Raw genomic sequence first — 22431 nt, 5'->3', positions numbered from 1 at the left:
TCCTTAATTTTTCTGTCCAAGGTACACACCCAGCTTGACAGAAAAATTAGGGATATTTGTATAATAACCTGCCACAAGCGCCGCTAGCAGGTTGTAAAGATGTCAAAATCAAGTTTTTGCTTCACTCTCTTCACCATGTTTTGAGAAATATCGAGTATCTCAGCTATTGTGACATGCTTGTATTTTTAATAATTCACGAATTTCATTTAGTTTTCATGGAGAAAATATCACATACCCTACCGAAAAAAGAATAAATAAAAAAAAAACCATTCAAAAAGAATTGTATACTAAAAAAAAGAATTCAAAAAGAATTGTATACTAAAAAAAAGAATTCAAAAAGAAATGTATACTAAAAAAAAGAACACAGTAAGATTGCACACTTATCCATAAAAAAAATTTTTTTATACACTTTTATTCAAAAAATGTGAGTATTAAAATGTACGCACCTTTGTGATAAATAATATGTACAATGTTGGTCACAAAATAATCTTCATAACGAGGTTTTTCAATAATTTTGTTTGTAGAAAGAGACACTTCACACAGCCGTTGCTACGCAACGTCCTATTCAAACTGACAATATTCAAAACTGACAATATGGTAAGAATAATAATAAAAGAAATGAGCAATGTAGCCATTTATGAAATAGCAGCTTAGGCAACGTTGTAAAATATAATAAAAGAGAAAAAGATTATGCGAGGAGCAAAGGTTTTTAGTGGTGTTTTGTCTGTTTTTTGTCTAATAATATGGCATGTTACTATATATATCAAATATCTTTGAACAAAATATATCAACAAATAATTAACAGATTATATACAATGCAAAAACGATTTAATAACAATAATTTTATATGTTCATATACTACAAATAACCATAATAAATGATTGAATGATATTATTTCTTAACCTTAAAACACAAACAAACCTTCGGAATCAAATTATGAAAAAAATTTAAGGTATTCTTAAGATTAAAAAAATCATCGAAAAAAATAATCATTAGCTATATAACCTTTTAAAAATGCTTTAATAAAAAATTCGTAAAAATTGCAACCAGCGCAAATTATATTTTCTACTTTTTATAACAGTTTAGTCATTTCGACATCTTTAACATTATTTTTTGTCAAAAATCCTCTGAAATATTCAGCCGCAAATGAGTAAACATCATCGGGTTTACGTAATAATACAAATTGACAGAAGTCACTCAACAAAGCTCGTATTTCGGGTTTGCCGTTAATATAGGCTTGATGGATGCTGACGAGTTCCTCCTACAATCGAGTAAAATCTGTAAAAAGTGAATTATAATAAAAATAAATAAAATCAAATAAGTAACTTTAAAAAAAACAAATACACTAATATAATCACGGGTGCACAGGTGGATACAATACCAATAACCATGAACAACACGCGTTAAGAATATCGATAAGCGTTAACAGCTGGACTCAAAGAGACATACAATCCTCTCGAAGTAAAATCAATTTTATAACTTGTTTTTTTAGTTTAATTTAATTCTACATAAAAAATAATTTTGTATTTTGTTTTGCTACTTAATGACAAGAGTCCTATTTTTAAAAATCTTTAAAACCGCTTTAATTTTTCTATTAGATAATGAGTCTATAATTAACAAATCTTAATATTTTATACAATTAACAGATTTTAATATTTTAAGGAGAGATTAGATTTTTTTAAATTTAATATTCACTCTACAGTTCCGATTTGTAGAGTAACAACCTAAATGCTATACTGTGCATTATATGGAAACGTCAACGACATTTTTCTTGATTTCTGGTGACCTATAAAGAGCCACAAAGTTACATCCTTAGGCCCCACATTGTTTCTAATGTATATTGGTGATCTTTTTGACAATCTTTCCTCTAAAGTGACTTTATTTGCTGATGAAGCAATAACATACTCCAGTTTTGATAAAAAGCCACTACTTATTGCGTAATACAAGCATCAAAGTGTGAATGTAAATGGTGACCACTTACGACTCACAGTAGCTGATGAATATTTGTTAAACCATTATTACAGAGTTATTTTCAACCATTTGATATACATATATCTACAAATAACAACAATCATTTGTTATACTTATATCTTCAAATAACAATAATTATTTGTTATACTTATCAGGGATAAGTCACAAAAAGATTACTTTGTCCTAGTTTTTGGTATCCAGGAGTCCTAAAAATATAAATAAGTTTATGGACTACTAATAGGAAAAAATTATGACTTTTAGGTTGGAAGAACAGTCAATTTTTGAGCCCGAAGACCTTCAGTATAATAGCAGCAAGAACTCCGGGGTGGGGGGATTCCACTTGAGCGCTTGGGGCACCGGTTGGATTTTTTATATGTAATACTTTTGGACAATGCTCCAAACTTGTTATATTCATGCTTAAGTCAAAATATAATGTTTTGCAAAAAAATTGCGGTGACTGAAAGCCCAGGATCAAAAATACCCCAAAAAGTTAGCCTCTCTCAAATAAGAGGGCAATGAGTCCAAAAAAAGATACTTGCTGCTATCTTATACTTAATATAAATTCATTGACAGGTTTTAACTTTCATCAAATAATCTTTTATTCTCTGAAAGTTATGATCATGTGAAGTTTACAACCCCCTCCTTTCATTTTCATTTGGGGAGAGTGAAAACTTGATTACAGTTACTACAGTTATATCTTTTGAACAGATTATTAAATGAGAATTAAAGTCTGTCGAATTCTCAACTAATAATAAATAATAATAAAACTAATAATAAAAAAAACAACTAATAAATAAACTTTTGGGATATTCTTGTTTCCAAACTCCAATGATTTGAACTAAACCACTGCAATTTTTTTTAAATATTAAAAAAAATATTTTTTATATATTTAATCAACTTACATAGTAGGCAAACAAATATTAAGTTATACATATTATATACAGATTATACAGTTTAGAATTTTATTCTTCAACATTTATATCATTTTCGTCAACGTTGTCAACACTTGCATATAATTCATTTAAGTCATTAATTTCATCTGATTCTATATCAGATGTATTTTCTTTATCATTGCTATAAACTGCTAACAAACTTTTAACTTTTTCGGGTAGGCACAATATTTTCTAACTTTTCAATCTTTAAGTTAATTAAGGGATCAGAAATATGTATACCTGGAATGAAAATGTCAAATAAATTTGTTTCTCTACATTTTTTCCTTGCATGATGTTTACATCAAATTTATAAATTCTGTGTCAAGATTAAACTGCTTCCTCTCCTACTAAACCAAGTGGAACTGATGAATTAATAATTTCCTTAGCATTTGCTAATACTTTGCGAATGGAAGCTGAAACCTTGAACCAATCATATGTTTCTAACAATTTCGTATGTGTATCATTGCAGTATTTATTATTTTTTTCATTGAGCGCCCATTATTAAATAATGGGCGCTCAATGGTCACTGACCACCCGAAACAACTGAAATTGCTAATTTAACCTCTAAAAACGGATTATACCCGGTCAAGGTTGACCAGTTGAAAAAAAAAGAGTTATATAACGTTTGACAAATTATCAGGATGTCTTTGAAAATGCATATCCAAAAATTTCATAAAATGTAAATCTTTGAAAAAAGCTTCTAAAATAACTTTATCGATTGTACGCTACTTTAAATCGCTTTGTTAGTGAGTATTATAAATGACGTAAACTATTAATTTTTTTTGCTTCACTTATCAAGAGTAATTTCATTTTATTGGTGGTGAAATCCATAACTGCTTTTTTCATAAATGATTGAAGTTCTTATTTTATTATTGTTTTAATAATAATATAATATTAACAAAGAACATTTTTTTATTCCCACATTTTATTTATTTTTTCTTTATATCATTTTATTTATTTTTCTAATAACCTTTTGCTGCCAATTGCAATGAAAAAATGCCTTTATTTTTTATTTTTAGTTTAATTTATCCTTAGTCAACAAAACTTACAAATTATCGACTAAGAGTCGCACACCATGCCCCTCTGTGATGAAAATAAATTTTTTAGATTTCAATTAGTCAAGACTCCAGAAAAAAGAATATTGTTTTTTATAACTTAGGCAATTATTATAGTAGTATTACATAAAACGATACTTGATTAAGTATTCAGTTGAAATTATTTTGATATAATATAAAAATGTTTTTTTTTAAAAAAAAAAAAATAGATTACAAATAAAAAAGGAATACGAGTTTGTTCATTTTAAAGTATCAAGTTATTTTTTTATTTACAAAGTTTAAAATTTTGACCCCCCAAAAAAAACAATTGACCGTCAATTTTACGTATTAGCCGGTCAGTTTGACCGCTCACCTTTGATTTCTTATTATCCACGCTGAACAGGATATAAATTAAGAACTTCTTTTTTGATTTCCTCTTTTATTTTTAATACCACTTCTTTATTTTCCTTTATATACTCCAGCATAATTGGTCTACAGAATCTAATACTCTGAGACATTATTTTGATCCATAAAATATTGTTTGAATCTGATTGTAATTATAGTCAAAGAGGTGAGAGGTCAAAGGTCAAAGTTGGTTGGTGAAAGGTCAAAGGTCAAAGACATTTGGTCAAGGAGGTGAAAGGTCAAAGTTGCTGTAACTAATAGATCTTGAAGGTTATTTTGATTGGAATTATTAAAACGTTGATTGTATTTTGAGTGACTTGATGTTCTAATTAGTATTAATTTTATGTTGTGATGTTCTAATTAGTATTAATTTTATGTTATGTTATATAATTTTATGTTATGATGTTCTAATTAGTATTAATTAGTACTAATTAGTATTAATTTATCAGTCTTTTTTTAATCATCCAAATGTTTTAAAATTTTCTTTTCTTTTAGTTTCACAAGCCTCTTGAATGTGTAATCCATAAGATCATGTAATTTAACTTTGGCCTTTCAGTACTTTCAGTATTTTCAGTATTAGTTTCAGTAACTTCAATGGATGTTTTTAAGGTGAGCACTAGTTTTTTATTTCGGAAATTACTCGATAAGATGGAAATCTGCATGGTGCTTATTTATGAGTATTTTCATAAACACTTTTAGAGAGTTTGTTATCCAAGAGTATGCGAAAGCTTCTTCAGACATTATTTTCTCTTGCAATGTGGTTAGTTGAGTGTAAAGCAATAATGATTCATGGTGTCTCTTTGTAACGACACTAAGTAATTTGACTAAATTCACGTTTATTAAATACTGTTATTTGTACCACTAACAATATTTTTTTAACGGATTCCATTTTTGAATCAAATGATATATTTGCTATCAATTGTCTTTTGGTGTGAGAACGATTCATGAAACTCTATTGTTCGTCTACCTCCTTTTGCTTATTCCTTTATTAAACCTTCTTGATTACCTGGTGATTCAACTAAATCAATTGTTTCAAAAACTGAATTAAGCCAAACCTGATTTCTACTATCAAATATTTCTTTTTTTCGATACGATGCATGACATAGTGTAACATATTTTGCAAGAGTTAGTTTTAATCTCTTTCTTAATAAAATTATTTTGTCTTCTCTGACCTTGAATCCTAGTAATAATGTATCTAAACCCACAATTTACATTATCAAAAGCATTTTTAAAACCTGAAAATATTGCACAATTTGTTTTAAATTGATGTCCTCCATTATCTAGTTCACAACAATAAACTTACAATGTAAAAAGAAACTTTTTAACATCATTTAGAAATTCATGTGGTTTTTGGTCGATTAGTGGGACATTAAAAATACACTTAAGAATTATTTTTTCTTAAATTAATTATGTATATTAAAACCAGAAACACATAAAATTGAAATAACTTTTTTCCTTTCAATAACAACACGAAAACAAATTTACTTTAGTCTTTCATGCCTTAAAATAGTTTTTTTTTTACTTTTAGTAATAAATTTAAAAAAATTGTTTTTATTTAAAAGTTTTTTTAATTGTTTAAAAAAACATCAATTTTTTAAAATTTTAAAATTTAGCACTCAAGATCGTGGATGATTGCAGCCACACCTCTCAGGGTAGTTAGTAGACACTATAGACTAAAAAATATCAAAATATGGAAAAGATACAAATAGAAACAATTTTTTAATTCTTAATCAAAGTTAAAATTTATAACTTTTGTGATGAATTTTTTACTACCAATGCTAAAAATTGTAGTACCAACTTTTTCAAGAAATTTTTAAAAAAACTAACTCACTCCGAACATGGGCTGTCAAAAATCATGAAAATGCCTGACTGGGTACCCATTAAATGATCTGGTGGGTAATCGGGTACCCTATAAGAAAAATCTTTTTTTAAAAAAAATTGTAAATGTAAACAGTCAATAAAACCTTTTCATTCAATCATATCATTTATTTAGAGTTGTTCTTTTTCTTTTAATCTAAATTTTAAATATGTTTTTATTGTAATTATTTTAAAAGGCATTAGGTAGAAATAAAAAAATATTTTTACAAAATGTTTATTAGTTACAAATTGATGAACGCCATTTTATTATAACATTCTAGTTCTTTAGAATAAAACTTTTTATTAAAAAATTTCTTTTAAAATAAGTTTTTTTTGAACAAGATCTATACTTTTTTAAGAAAAAACTAAAAACATTTCAAAATATAATTGGCTTAACTGAAACTTAGATTACTTTGAATCAACTTTAAAACAACTATATTTTCCTACTTCTATGTACACATTATTTATTACAAAATGACCCCCCCCCCTCCTACTATATTACTATGTTACATAATATAATATTGATTTTTTTAACTCATGTAATTCAATGCTAGTGTTAATAAAAAAAAGAAATCAAGTTTAAGGAGAGAGATAGAGAATGAGAAGTATAACAATTTACATACTTGATATCTTTAAACTACCCCAGTATGCATGGAATGCGTACAGGGATAGTTTATTATGGAAGAGGATTATTATGGAAGACCCCTAATAAGAACTTTGATAAGAACTTTGAACTTATTGTATCTGCCAGTTGGCAGCAACCAACTGGCAGATACCTGTGTGCCTGGGTATCAATAAACAGCCTAACTCCCAACAAGTCAACAAGCAACCACTAATTAAGTTGGTGAATGACAAATTAAGCAAGTATGAGTTTTTGTTAAAGGAACTAGAGATAATAGTTTTTTTGAGCAACCGGTACTTGTAGAAAAGAGAAAGAGATGCAACTTTATTACAATGAGAGGTTCAAGCATAGCAGATAGAGCAGGTCAAACTAAATTAATAATATGTTTTTGGACCTAGTCTGCAAGAGGAAGAACATTATTAGAAGACCAGCCTAACTATGAAAACAGTATTCCATACAAGAACGAATAAGAGATATGTAGAGGTAGAGAATGGAATGAGTAAGTAAATGGCAAGCAGGATAAAAAGAAGCAACCTTAGGAGATGCTAACTTTGCAATGGATTGTATATGGTCCATGAGAGGTCAGGAGTGAACGATAATCCAAGAAAATGTATAGTAGAAAATTCAGTAAGAGGGTTGCTTTTTATCAATATAAGAATGTCAACAGTATTGCGATGGTTGTTTGCAGTAAATGCCTGAGTTTTGTTAGAGTTAAAACTCACAATTACAACCCTATGACCTTACAAAAGAGAAACCAGATACAAGATTGGTTGCCTGTTCTAAGCAATGGAAAAGTGAAGACTTTTTTTTCAACAAAGGAGTATAAAGTCAAGCCATCTGCAAATAGAACTACTTTAGATCTAAGATTGTCAGGAAGATCATTGACATAGGTAAGATAAATACAGGACTAAAGAAAAAATTTTCGAGGATGACTTTAACACTTTAATATGGTATTTTCTCTGGGCTTTAGGAAGGCAATTTTCTTTTTCGTTTTGCCAAAAAATGTCTTTTATATATAAAAATTTTTCTATAAATATATATATATATATATATATATATATATATATATATATATAATATATATATATATATATATATATATATATATATATATATGAATATATATATATATATATATACATTTGCCAAAAAATGTCTTTTATATATAAAAATTTTTCTATAAATATATATATATATATATATATATATATATATATATATATATATATATATATATATATATATATATGAATATATATATATATATACATTTGCCAAAAAATGTCTTTTATATATAAAAATTTTTCTATAAATATATATATATATATATATATATATATATATATATATATATATATATATATATATATATATATGAATATATATATATATATACATTTGCCAAAAAATGTCTTTTATATATAAAAATTTTTCTATAAATATATATATATATATATATATATATATATATATATATATATATATATATATATATATATATGAATATATATATATATATACATTTGCCAAAAAATGTCTTTTATATATAAAAATTTTTCTATAAATATATATATATATATATATATATATATATATATATATATATATATATATATATATATATATATATATATATATATGAATATATATAAATATAATGGAATTGTGATGGATTCAGCATATTCCTCATATATTACTCACATACAGTGGGTGCAAAAAGTATCAGGCACAAAGGAAAAACTTTATTTAATTAAAGACCATTCAACAAAATAACATAAACAAACACTATTCTTATGTAATTTTACATGGGAAATACAAATATCATATCAAAACAACAATATCATTAAATGTTGACTTGATAATTGCAACTTTGTAAAAGTTAAGGTTCAAAAAGTATTCAACACATCGTAAAAAAAGAATTTGATTCGCCAATAATTTGTCATCCGTTACGTTCGAGGAAATATTCTAGATTCATTACCTGACACCTTCATTAAAAGGTGGCCTAAATTTTACGCTCTTCAGCAATGCCTAAAACTGCAGAACTGTCTGAATCAACTAGAAAATCAATTATTCAGCTGCACAGAGATGGTTTATATATATATAGAAAAATTTCATCTGTGTTAAATATCCCAATTTTGGTAAATCCTTCCATCTTTCGACTAGTCTGCCTCGTTCAGGGCGTCCTACAAAAATATCTGACCGTACAGCGAGGAATTTAGTTCGAAAAGTACAGAATAATCCTTGACTGACTCACTCTGAAATGCAAAAGGACTTGCAATCATCTGGGACAAATGTTTGCAAGAATACAATTAGGACAATTCTTCGAAAGAGAGGATTCCACTCTTGGTCACCAAGAAAATCCCCTCTCTTGAAGGAAATTCACGTAAAGAAACGGCGGAACTTTGCTGAAGAGCACTTGAGTAAACCTTCAAGCTTTTGGGATAAAATATTATGGTCAGATGAGACTAAAATAGAGTTGTTTGGTCGGAACTGTGTCAGTCCTGTTTGGAGACAGAAGAACTCTGCATTTTACCCGAAGAATACTGTCCCAACAGTGAAGTTTGGAGGTGGCAGCATAATGTTTTAGGGTTGTTTCTCTTTTGCAGGCCCTGGGGAATTGGAAATCATAGAAGGAAGGATGAGCTTCGAAATATATCAGGGCATTCTTGAGAGGTCTCGTGAAGTCAGCCGAAAAATTGAACCTTTTTCGAGGTTGGATATTCCAACAAGACAATGACCTTAAGCACATGGCTAGGGCAACTCGTGCATGGTTTCAGGAGAGGGAAATTGACTTATTGGAATGGCCAAGCTAATCACCTGACCTCAATCCAATTGAAAATCTGTGGCGGGAATTAAAATCGAGGGTACAGGAGAGAGATCCAAGAAATCCTATCCAATTGAAAGAAATATGCAAGGAAGAGTGGGCTAAAATTCCTATTAGCATATGTGCTAATCTTGTGAACAAGTATTCCAATCGTTTAGAGGCAGTTTTGGCAGCTAAAGGTCACATGACGAAGTATTGAGTAAATTTTTTACAATGTGTTGGATACTTTTTGAACCTTAACTTTTACAAAATTGCAATTATCAAGTCAACAATTAATGATATTGTTGTTTTGATATGATAAAAAATAGAAATGAAACATTAATAATAATAAATAATAGACATAATATAATAAATAAAGAAAATAAAACTAACCTTTCTTTCTATAAAATGGGATTGCAACTGCATATCTTCTTCCCACATAAGATCTTTTCTAGAAGGAGTTTGTCTTTCTACATAAAAAACAATACAAAAATTTAGAATAACACACACACCATTTTTAGAAGAAAGGAAATAACATTATTTAAAAACAATGTAATCATCATCATTATTATCATCATCATCTTCATCATCTTACTTTAAAGACCACTTTTTAATTGCCATCTTTCTACCCAACAATGAATAACTTTTTTATATTTAGCCTGAACATTTTTGATTTTATTCCATCTTTTTAAAACTTACTACCATATTGTGCTTCTTCCTGCGACTATCATAAAAACTTACTACCATATTGTGCTACTTCCTGCAACTATCACATTAAGTTACTATCATTTTGTGCCTCTTTCTGCAAAAAAAATTTATTACCTTGACAAAAAAAACTAAACAACTTATTTTAAAACAGCATTCAACAACTTATTCTTTGAACGTATATTTAAACAACCTTACAAATAGACTTGTTTATACCAACATTTTCCTTTGGAAACTTAAGAAGTTGCATACGAACAGATGAGCCAAGTGCTTCTCTACTAACCATTTCTCTAAAAAGAAAAATCATTTGAATTTTTTTTGAGGAACGCACTGTCTGTGATTTGTAGAATCAGCTAAATAAATGCGATTGAAATTATTTCAATCATAAGGCATCAGTTGTAAATATTATTAACAACTGTTGCTACTTTTAAACAGAAGATACTAACTGAAATTCATTCAAAGATACATTTTAAAGTCACATTAAAGACTGACAGTATAAACATTGACACTATTTGCTATTTTATACGTAAAAAATTACAAGTTAATGATTGACACTATTATGTAAAAATAAAAAATAAGAAGAACATATTTTAAAAAATTTAAAGAGTAAAAGCTTACCCATCTGATAAAAAATATGTTGTCCAAGTCATTAGAGGTAACTTTTGAGATGTAACTTCACGCTTAATCCCAAAAATATCAAAGACTCCATCCTCAATCGATATTGAAGAATTAGGAAGTTTTAGCTTGTTAAATTAAAAAATATGTATTTATTAAAACATTTAAGTTTGTTAAATCTAAAAATCGCTAAAGATGCCATCATAAATGGATAATAAAACAAAAATTTAAAGCTTGTTACTTAATAAAATAAATAATTTAGTTAATAAATACTGTATATTTAGTAAATAGTGTAATTAAAAAAAAAAAAAAATCATATTTTAAAATTAAGTTTAATACATTTGTAGAAGATAAATGTATTGTAGAAGATAGTAAAGAGAAATAAGGCAAACATGAATAATAAAAACAATAGATTGTTGCAAAACCATGAAAGTCATTAAAAAATTAAAAACTGTTTGGTTTTTTATCTTTCATTTCGCTTTCAAGAGTATTGATTTTTGTTTTTTTGGAACCACTAAATTTGAGAATTACTATATCTAAGAACTATTATATATAAGGTCAGCTTAGAAGGCTAACACTCTTTTTTATTACCATTAATTCTGGGGTACCTTGAAGTTTTGTCTTACATCTAAAATGGCTCTTTTTGGTGAAGACTCGACTTTATACTTCTGTCTTGACTTATCTGTCTTATCTTTTCGATCGCTTAGAACAGGCTTAGAACTGATCTTGAATCTGATCTCTCTCCTGTAACAACTTGAAGCTTGTAGTGGTTTTTGAATTTCAACTTTAACAAAACTCAGTTATTTACTGCAAACAACTATTGCAATATTGTCAACTAATAAATGGCAACCATATCGCTAAGTCTTCTCCCCTTCTTTACATCTACATGAAAACCATATATACAATCCATTCAAAAGTTAGCATCAGCTAAGGTTACTTCTCTTTATTGTGCTTGCCATTATCATACTACTGATGTAATTCTCTACTTCTACAAACCTCTTATTTGCCCTTGTATAGAACACAGTTGTCATATTTGGGTGGGCTCTTCTAATGATTCTCTTTCTCTTCTAGACAAGGTTACTAGAAACATTACTAATTTTATTTAAACCTGCTCCAAAACACATTACTAATTTTATTTAGACCTGCTGCTTTAACCAAAACACATTCTTGCTTAATTCGTCATTCAGTAAAGTTGTATCCTTTTACTGAATCTGTTCTTTCATGCTCTAAAAACTTTTATTTATCTAGTTTTTTTTCCCGCACTTTAATGCTTTGAAACTCTTTCCGGTGTCATCTTTTCCTGAATTATACAACTTTTAACTTTTCAAATCTTCTGTTAAACATTTCCTTGCTTTTTAATGCAATTCTTTGTTTTCCAAACTTAATAATGGCTGCTTGCAGCCTTGTTGAGAGTAAATTAGTATAACAAATTAGTGCTAAAAAATTGCTGGAACCTTTAGACATTACTACAATGACACAAGAAGCCCAATCGAGAACTTGCAAAACAGTTATATAATTTTTACTTGTGATTCCATATTACTTTAAATGAAAAACAGCTGGGAAATAACTAATTTTTTAGTTTAAAATTGTAACCTAGAATTTCCTTTTATTTTTCTAAAGATTTTATTGCATGAAATTTAACTAATACTAAATAATATGAAACCATAAGCAAAAATTGATTAACAAGATAAAAAAGCTACATACATATTTCATTACAGCTAGGTTTATGTTTGAGTCTAATGTTGTAAACATTGCATTTTCTGGAATTTGTTGTTGCTGAATCATTATTCTTTGAAGAATAATATTAGCACCTAGAAACACAAAAGACAAGAGAGTTATAACACGAATAACAAATCAGTCAACACTATTTATAAACAAATTTAGCTCAATATTTTTATTTTAATGTTTTAGTAATGCTTCGTTGAATATAAATTAATTAAATTAAAAAATTTAAAAAAAATCATTTTTTTTTAAATCATATAATTGTATATAAAACTCTATCGTTTCATATAAATATTTAGTGCATATAATCAACATTTATAACAATAAAAAAGATTTAAAATTAGAAATTTGAAATTAACATTCATAAAACTGCCAATTCTATGAATGCTGATTTCAAGATTTTGCAGTTATCAATGTGTGTATGTATAAATATACTGTTACATACATACGTTATTCTCAGCGTGATATTGCAAAGAAACTGAAGATTTCTAGAGGTGCCGTTGAGAATGTTTTAAGATCTGGAGGTGTTTCACGACGTTCCAACTGCAAGGGAGTACAAAAAATAAATTATCGTGATGATCGTTATTTGAAGAGCATTGTTGTGTCTAGTCCGCATACTTCTTCTGCACGCGTTGCAAGTCTAGCTAGTGACAGGGGTATTCAAGTGAGTGCTAGGACTGTTAGGAGACGTCTGTCAAATGACTTTGGTCTTGTAGCTCACAGACCAGCGAAGAAACCTCTAATCAAGAAACAACAACTCCTCCAGCGATTGAAGTTTTGCTGTGCGATGAAAGACAAGTCAAGGGAGTGGTGGGAGAGAGTCATGTTCACAGATGAAAGTACCTTTCAGCAGCTACGAGGCCCTGGTTACAATTATGTCAGACGTCCTGCCTCTCAGTGATTCAATCCCAAATACACCATCAAAACTGTCAAACATCCACCAAGCGTCATGATCTGGGGTGGCATCACAGCAAGTGGTCGGTGTGGACTGCACATCTTCGATAAAGGGGAAAAGGTCAATGCCAAAAAGTACTTGGAGGTTCTTGAAAATAAGCTTCAAATCCATATGAACATCTCAGGAGTAACAATTATGCAACAAGACTCAGCCCCTTGTCACACTGCAAAGATTGTCCAAAACAACAACATTGAACTTCTTTCCAATTGGCGATCAAATTCACCTGATCTAAATGTGATTAAAAATTGTTGGCAAATTATGAAAAGGAAAGTTGCTGCACATCGTCCTACATCAGAAAAAGACCTGAAAAAGGTTTTGAAGCGTGTGTGGACGACAGAAATAACACCAGAATACTGTAGAACACTTGTTCATAGCATGCCTGATCGCATTAATGCTGTGCTTAAAAATAAAGGATATCCTGTGAATTACTGACTTTTATTCATCGTTTGAGCTAGAACTTTATTCAGTGTATTGTAAGGTTAAAATTGCATTTGATAATATGCCTGCTAGACCTTGTTGCTAGAGTAAACTGTGTATTTTCCAAAAATTTGCTGCTGGCTTTATTTCAATGGCCACTAGTGTATATATATATATATATATATATATATATATATATATATATATATATATATATATATATATATATATATATATATATATATATATATATATATATATATATATATATATATATATATATATATAATTTGCAAGTAATTATATGACAGCTATTTAAATTATAAGCGGAGTTCTATTCATTTTTTTATATAAGAAATGTTTTTTGTAACTTTATTTACAAATAATCGACACTAATTTATACTACATTTAGTATTAAGGTTTTCTTTTTTTAAATTTTTTAGTTGTTCATTTGGTTACTTTTAATGTTATATAACTGTAAAAAACAAAGATAAAATACACACATCAATATATTAAAAAAATATATATATTTTGCATCAGCCAAAACCAGCCAAAAAATATACATATATAGTCAACTAGATTGCATCACAATATTCAAAATTAACATGTTAATCTTAAATTAATACTAACAAATCACATATATTGTTGTCATTATAGTTAGCATAAATTTAAATAGCAAACATAAAAAAATACTTTCAGAAATAAAACCCCTCACACATAAAAAAATACCTTCAAAAATAAAACCCCTCACACATAAAAAAATACCTTCAGAAATAAAACCTCTCACACATAAAAAAAAATTGTACCTTCAGAAATAAAACCCCTCACACATAAAAAAATACCTTCAGAAATAAAACCTCTCACACATAAAAAAAAAATAGTGCCTTCATAGATAAAACCCCTCACACGTAAAATAATAGTACCTTCAGAAATAAAACCCCTCATTAAAGACGTAGGATAAGTTTGACTGCTTTCATGCATAATCTAATAAAAGAGTAAGAAAATCTCAGTTAAAAATAATTTTTCTTTTTTAAATGATCTACTTAGTATTTTGTCATAAGAAAGATATATAATAAAAAAAAAGATATATAATAAATATGTATAAGAAGATATATAAGAAGATATATAAGATATATAAGAAAATACAAAATTTAGATGTTGAGTCAATTAAATATGAATTTTTAATACTCATTTAAATATGATTTTATTTATCAAACGAATTTTACATTTGTCAATGGAACATTTTATTACTCTATTACTCTTCTTTGTATAAAAATTAAAAAATGACTGACGAACTGAAAGCCTAAACACAAAGAAGAAGAGTGAGTGTAGAGGGTAGGAAACTATGAATAATTATTCATTAATAAAATTTCTGATGAAAAAGATTTTAAAGTATTTTAATTTTGTTTTTTCATTTTATAATTTTAATCTATTTCAAAAAGAAATATGTAAACTAAAATTAAAATACAAATTTAAATCTTTCAAAATTTCTGGTTATTTTGAATCTTTCTAAAAAAATAAAAATCATGAAGAATAATTAAAATAATATACCACAAATAATGATATAATAATAGAGATGTATGATAAAGAAAAATGGTAAAAATATTTAGATTCAAATTTTAACTAAAGCCAGTATATTATAGAAAAACAAACAAAATTTAAATATTTTGACACTGTCAGAAATTCAAATTAAAAGGAATTTTGTTTTTATCTCTGTATCATATATTTTGCATGTATTATATAACATATAACTCTGCATCATATATCTTGTCATGGTGTAAATTTAAGAGTCCATATTGATATTGTAAAACATTCTTTCAACAGTATTTTACATTCTTTATTGTCATCTGATACCTGTTTCAATGCAAAGAATTTTTTGAGAAAATATTTCTTATTATTTAAGCCTTTTCTTTTCTTTTTGCTTTCTCATATCTTCATATATATAACAAGAAAATGAATAAAAGAATAAAACGAACAAATAGATTTAATAAAATAAAACAAAAATAATCAATTAAATGCGACGTGACAAGTTGAAAGAAAATAAGTTCAAAAAATGCTCAAAAAAATAATAAAAAGAACTAATTAAAAAATAATTCACTACAAATTTTTTATGCTTTTCTGCTTCCGCCAAGAATAACAAATAATTTATTTTATTTTGTAGATTTTGTGCTTGTGTTTTTGTTATGTAGTTTTTGTTTTCGTTTTGTAGTTTTTGTGCTTGCCTTTTCGTTTGCATAAAGTTTGTTATTATTTGTGCTGTTGTTGCTTATTATTTTACTTTTTTGCCTTTTTATTTAATTTATTATAACTTAATCTTTAATTTACGCTTGCTTTTATTTATTAATATTGCTATTGAATTTTTTGTTTGCTTGTTTATTTTATTTAGGTGTCACTCCAATGTCTAGTTTTTAACTATGAGTGACACCTAACCTAATTTTGTAAAATTATAAAAAAAATCGTAATTTTTAATTTTGGGTTAAATAAATGGATAACAAAAATATATATATATATTCTTCTTGTTCTTCCTTTCTCATATCTTAAAATGATGTAAAACTGGTTTTAATTAGAAACATAACTTATAATTTTACAAATACATTTTTTTTTTAAGACAGACCAAATTTATTTCTGAAATAAGATCCATTTAAAAATAATGTTTTTAGTTTTAACTTTTTTAAATTTTTTATAAAAAAGTTGTATCCTTTCAAACCATTTGTCCAACTTTTTTTTTTACACTTTTCTTTGGATTTATGTTGAAGTAGTTTGGTTATATGGTTTTTTTATTGTGGTTATTTTGGTTATAAGGTTTTTTTAATTTAAGTCTAGCCATCCTTTCTTTTTGAATAGCTAAAAATCAGATAGAGCTAAGATTGGCAAATTTGGTGGGTGGGAAACTTGGTGGGTGGCAAATTATTTTGGCTTGGTTAAGATACTTTGTGACAGTTTAAGTAATATGGGGTCAAGAGTTATCATGAAAAAATTTAATATTTTGAGTGTCTTATTACAGGTTTTTCTTTATTTATTTCATGTATAACATGTTTCAAACAACTTTTTACATAATATTGACTAGCAATAGTGTCCCCCTTTTCAACTTAACCCAAATGAACAACACCTATTGTTTTGAAAATGAGGAAAATGTTTTTTCAACTCAAACCTGTTGTGTCTTTTTCTATAGTTTTTGGACTTTCCCCTTCACCTACCATTAGCTGACTTGTGTACAACTTATGTCAAATAAAACCACAACTCATCACCTGTAATAACATCGCATGATTATGTGATGTTAACATGGCCTGTTATTACATTTTCAGAAACAGCCCATGAATAACATAACATGATTATGTGATGTTATTCATGGGCTGTTTCTGAAGAGGGCTAAATTTTCCTTACATGCCTCAACTCTTTTTCTTTTGATTTTAATCAGTTAACTCACTGGGGAATCCAACATAATGCTAGTTTTCTTTTTTTAGGAGCATTAAAAAAGAAAACCAATCAGGCTGAAGGAGCCACTACAGTTAAAAAGACTACTCTTTTTTTTTTTGTTAAATTGTTGTTACATTCCTCTTTTAATCTTCCAAAACTCCAAAACATGAGCCTTGTTTACTCCAAAACATGAGCCTCATTTACTTCAAAACATGAGTCTTGACAAATAAGGCCACTTTGTGGATAAACAAGTACAGGGCAATACTACCAGGGATATGGTGAGAGTCAAACTCAGAATTTCTTGCTTACATAAAGGCAAGCACATTTACTACTACATAAAGACAATCACTACACTACTACTGTATCAGTACACTTACTGCTAGTTATAAATTAATACTAGTTACTTTACATATTTAATATAAATGATATAAAGGTACTTATAAATAACTATTATCTTTTAAACAATTAGCATGAATGTATTTATAAATGATTTTTTATTTTTAGGATTGGTATAAATGTATTCATAAATAACTATTTACATAGACACCATTATAAATGATTACAGTTCAAAATAATTTACTTTTCTTTCATCTTTTTTCTTTAATATTATAGGAATCCCTTTGATTCTTGTTTTTTTAATTTAAAATACAATAAATATTCAGGTTTAGGTAGGGAGAATTAAAAATAAAGTGAGATCAGACATGTAAGGTAAATTTAATGAAGTAAATCCAATATTATATTTCTTGGGTGACATTTGCTATAATATGCGCTGTTATATTTATGTTTTACTGCATGTTAAGCAGAACACGAGTGTTGTTATGGTTACATGACTCTGTGTAAATAGAACTATGCATATGTTGTTATTTTTGTAACATGCTAAGTGTCTAAAGATGCACTGTAATGGTATTATTTCTTTATTTGTTTTGAAATATGTGTGTGCACTTGGTGTTTTTTTTGTATTATTTAGCTCTTATGTTTTTATTATTATTCTTCCTTTTTTGGAGTTATGTATTTAATACTATGAATATGCTGATATCTTTGTGGTGCGCCATGAGTTTAGCTTTATGGAATTTTTATATTTTTATTGTATCATGAGGTAAGTACAATAAGTGCTTCATGTTTGTCTTGTGCAAGTGTTTAGTAAAATAAATACACTGATAATTTTGTGGTGTGCCATGTGTTTGGCATATGCAGTGATAAGAGATTAAATATTAGTATCAAACTAATATTTTTAGTCATTTATTAGTTAATTAATTTAAATTAAAAAATTTATAATACATAAAATAACAGATATTAAAATTAAATATGATGGATAAAAAAATGATAGATATGTCAAGTTTAAAAAAAAATTTAAACATTTTTTATAAAAAATATTTATACTGTATTTTTAAAAAGCTTTAAGAAATTATAAAATGTAAATAATTTTGGAAAAAAACACACACAAAAAAAATAAGTTTTAGAAAATATTCTCTAAAGAAAAACACTTTAGAGAATTTATTTTTTTATGTTTATTAACATGTTAACAGTTTTTTAATAACTATATTTATAAATTTTTTTGCACTCACTTAAACTTTAAAGTTCCCTTTCAAACGGGTTGGACCTTAAATGGGTTGGACAGATAAAAAACAATAAATTATACAAATATAGTATAGCAAAACTAAATGGAAGTGGATTAAATTGTATATTATTAAATTTCTTTGAAACAGGTGAAAAATAAGTTTCAGTCAAATTTATTATTAAACCAAGAAATAGGGGTTGATGTAGGGGTAAATTTATTATTAAACCAAGAAATAAGGGTTGATTCAGTATAAGCCACAAAAGATAGTGGATGATGCAGTAACCAAGAAATAGGGGTTGATGTAGTATAAACCAAGAAATAGGGGTTGATGCAGTATAAACCAAGAGATAATGGATTATCCAGTATAAACCAAGAGATAGTGGATGATGCAGTACAAACCGAGAAATAGTGGTTGATGCAGTACAAACCAAAAGATAGTGGATGATGAAGTACAAACAAAAAAATAGTGGATGATGTAGTACAAACAGTGAAGGAGGATATAAAACTTTTTAAAAAAACATTTGCTTAATGGCTTTATCTGAATATAAATTTTAGAAATTATTTATGTTGTTCTCCAATATTCAAAGTATATATTTATACATAAAAAATGTTACAAGAAAAATAATTTTTTTATAAAATAAATATTTCTGTTTGAACTAATTGGATTTGACTTGCAATTTTAATAGGAATTTAAAATAGCACATTAAAATTTTAACAAATCATAAAAATTATGGTTATCATATTTCTATTATGGTTCAAAATAAATTTGTTTTAAATAAATCAATATAGCAACTTTAGCATGTTCACATATTATTAACATGAAAAAATTTGTTGCATTAAAACGTATATTTTTTTATTAGGCAAACTAATTTTTATATTGAAACAAGAGCAAGAGAAACAACAAGAGCACTTAGAAGCACTTAGTTATAGGATGAACTTATTATTTGAGTAATTATTTATTATTAGTTATTATTCAAGTATAAAGTAAACCTAAGCTAAGTAACCTCTGCTTAGGTCTTTGAGAGATTAAGCAGATTTAGATGCAAACTTTTAAATATATTTTGCACACTTTACTTTTTATATATATATATATATATATATATATATATATATATATATATATATATATATATATATATATATATATATATATATATATATAATATAATATAATATAATATAATATAAGAAAACATAAAGGTGTGAAAATACAGGTGTAACCAGTCAAAAAGCAAAATTAAGCAACTATATATGGAGTGAAAATGTGTAACTAAACTTGTTTATTAAGCTTTTGACAACTAATATGACAACCATTGAGCCATTGTTAGCATGACCTAAGCACAATCGCTAGAGTTTATAAAAATAAGAACAATAAATCTCTTCCAGTAAGCAGGAAAACATAATTCAAATAAACACTTGTTACATAGTTTTAAGAGATAAGACCAAGAGTTAAGGATAGGGTTTGCAAAAATAATGAAAAACCTTTTATCTCAAAAATTCAAAAATCTCAGTATTCAGGATTGCAAATTCTGGAATTTCACAGGAAATCCATGGATTATTTCATGCTTAAAAATTAAATGGAAATTATGATTCTATGCTCATTGGTTCAACCATTATCAAAAATCTTTTTGAAGACTATCAAACAGTGTACAACCACTTTTAAATAATGACATTTCATTTAAAAATTTAGAAATTAGAGGTTTGCTTAATCTTGATGAGGAATTTTTGGAGGTTGCTGAAAAAATTTTTTAAAGACTTTATTTCTAATACCATCTTTTATATTCATTATTATCATTTTATTGTATACCTTTACCTTTAACTCATGTATATTATTTTCTACTCTCTGTTACTTTTTGTGTCCTAGAACAACGATTTATTTATATTCAACCCATCAAATGAACAAATAACTTGTCCACTAATTTTGATGAAAAGTTTATTCTTACCATCAAGTCATGTAAAAAGCAATAAAGAATGTAAAAATTAAACAGGTCAACAAAAAAAATTTTTTTTCTGGTGCCGAGCAAACAATTTGTTTTTTGTATAGCATTTCTCATTTTGATTTCAAATATGCAACTCTTTTTTCACCATCAGCTCAAGTTGTAAAGTTATTTAGGTTCAAATCTTAAGTATTTAGGGTAAAGTCCCTAATATTGTCGAAAAAAAAGTTATTCAAAAGTATGTCAACCTGGGTCTCAAAAGAAGCGTATTTTCATAGAGATTTTAAAAATGTTATTCATTTGTAATAAAAATAAGTATTTTTTGTATTATTGCTGAATATCATTCTCTTGAAATTTTTTTAAGAGTCTTTATCATTTTTTCACATATTTTTTTTGTCAATAAATTTTAAGAAAAAATATTTATGTTTTCTATAATCTCTATGAAAATACGCTTCTTTTGAGACCAAGGTTGACATACTTTTGAATAACTTTTTTTTCGACAATATTAGGGACTTTACCCTAAATACTTAAGATTTGAACCTAAATAACTTTACAACTTGAGCTGATGGTAAAAAAAGAGTTGCATATTTGAAATCAAAATGAGAAATGCTATACAAAAAACAAATTGTTTGCTCGGCACCAGAAAATTTTTTTTTTTTGTTGACCTGTGTTATCATTTGATCAAAGTAGAAAAAGAATAACTTACAAAACTATTTAATGAAAACTAATAACCTAGGTATACAAACAAGTTATAAAGGTTTAAAGAACTAAAATACATACGATTTTATTGTTGGATCAAACAAGTTACGATGGTTTAAAGAACTAAAATACATACAATTTTATTGTTTGATCAAACAAGTTACGAAGGTTTTAAGAACTAAAACACATACGATTTTATTGTTGGATCAAACAAGTTATGAAGGTTCAAAGAACTAAAATACATACAATTTTATTGTTGGATCAAACAAGTTACGAAGGCGTAAAGATCAAAAATTAAGGTTTGCAAAGTTAATGCGTTAAAAACGTGTTAAAGCGCTAATAATTTAACGCAAGTTAAAAAAATTAATGCAGATTAAATTTTCTAACTCATAACTTTTTTTTGCAATTAGATTAGATCATAAATTTTTTTGGTGTTCTAATTTTGATTAGCATCAAAAAATGATTTTTTAACAATAATGAAATTTCTATACCACTTTCTTATTTCTAATCAATGCTTGCGCACGTGATGACACCATTTTGTTTTAATTGTCTCAAACTTGTCTCTCTAACCTTATCTTTCTGTTTTTGAAATTGTTTTTATTGCGTTGTTATTTTGTCAATTAATTTATTGAATTTCCAAAATTTTAATATCTTATCCTAACGAAATTTATTTATTAATAATTTAAATTATGGGTTCAAACGGCAATTAATCTATCTATTCTATTTTGGTGAAAATACAAAATATTTTTAATGGACAGGACAACTTTTATCAGTGTAAACAT

At 26.9% G+C, this 22431-nt stretch overlaps 1 protein-coding gene across 2 annotated transcripts in view; it reads right to left on the bottom strand.

Moving 5' to 3' along the window:
- Positions 1-755: 755 nt before the first annotated feature.
- The window catches only part of LOC101238178 (ciliogenesis-associated TTC17-interacting protein), a 45176-nt gene continuing 23500 nt past the window's right edge, over positions 756-22431 (bottom strand). The window contains exons 7-12 of one of the 2 annotated variants that reach the window (XM_065810607.1): positions 14962-15022; positions 12649-12755; positions 10948-11072; positions 10546-10619; positions 10018-10094; positions 756-1261 (exon numbers count right to left, since the gene is read on the bottom strand). In XM_065810607.1, coding sequence (XP_065666679.1) covers positions 1073-1261; positions 10018-10094; positions 10546-10619; positions 10948-11072; positions 12649-12755; positions 14962-15022 — 633 coding nt within the window. In that variant the 3' untranslated portion in view covers positions 756-1072. Of the gene's footprint in view, positions 1279-10017; positions 10095-10545; positions 10620-10947; positions 11073-12648; positions 12756-14961; positions 15023-22431 lie in introns of both variants that reach the window. The other variant, XM_065810608.1, reaches the window with a different exon arrangement.

This window comes from Hydra vulgaris, chromosome 11, assembly GCF_038396675.1.
Source record: "Hydra vulgaris chromosome 11, alternate assembly HydraT2T_AEP".
Classification (NCBI taxonomy): domain Eukaryota; kingdom Metazoa; phylum Cnidaria; class Hydrozoa; order Anthoathecata; family Hydridae; genus Hydra; species Hydra vulgaris.
The sequence above is the reverse complement of the archived record's forward strand: the minus strand, read 5'-3'. Positions and strand labels throughout refer to the sequence as shown.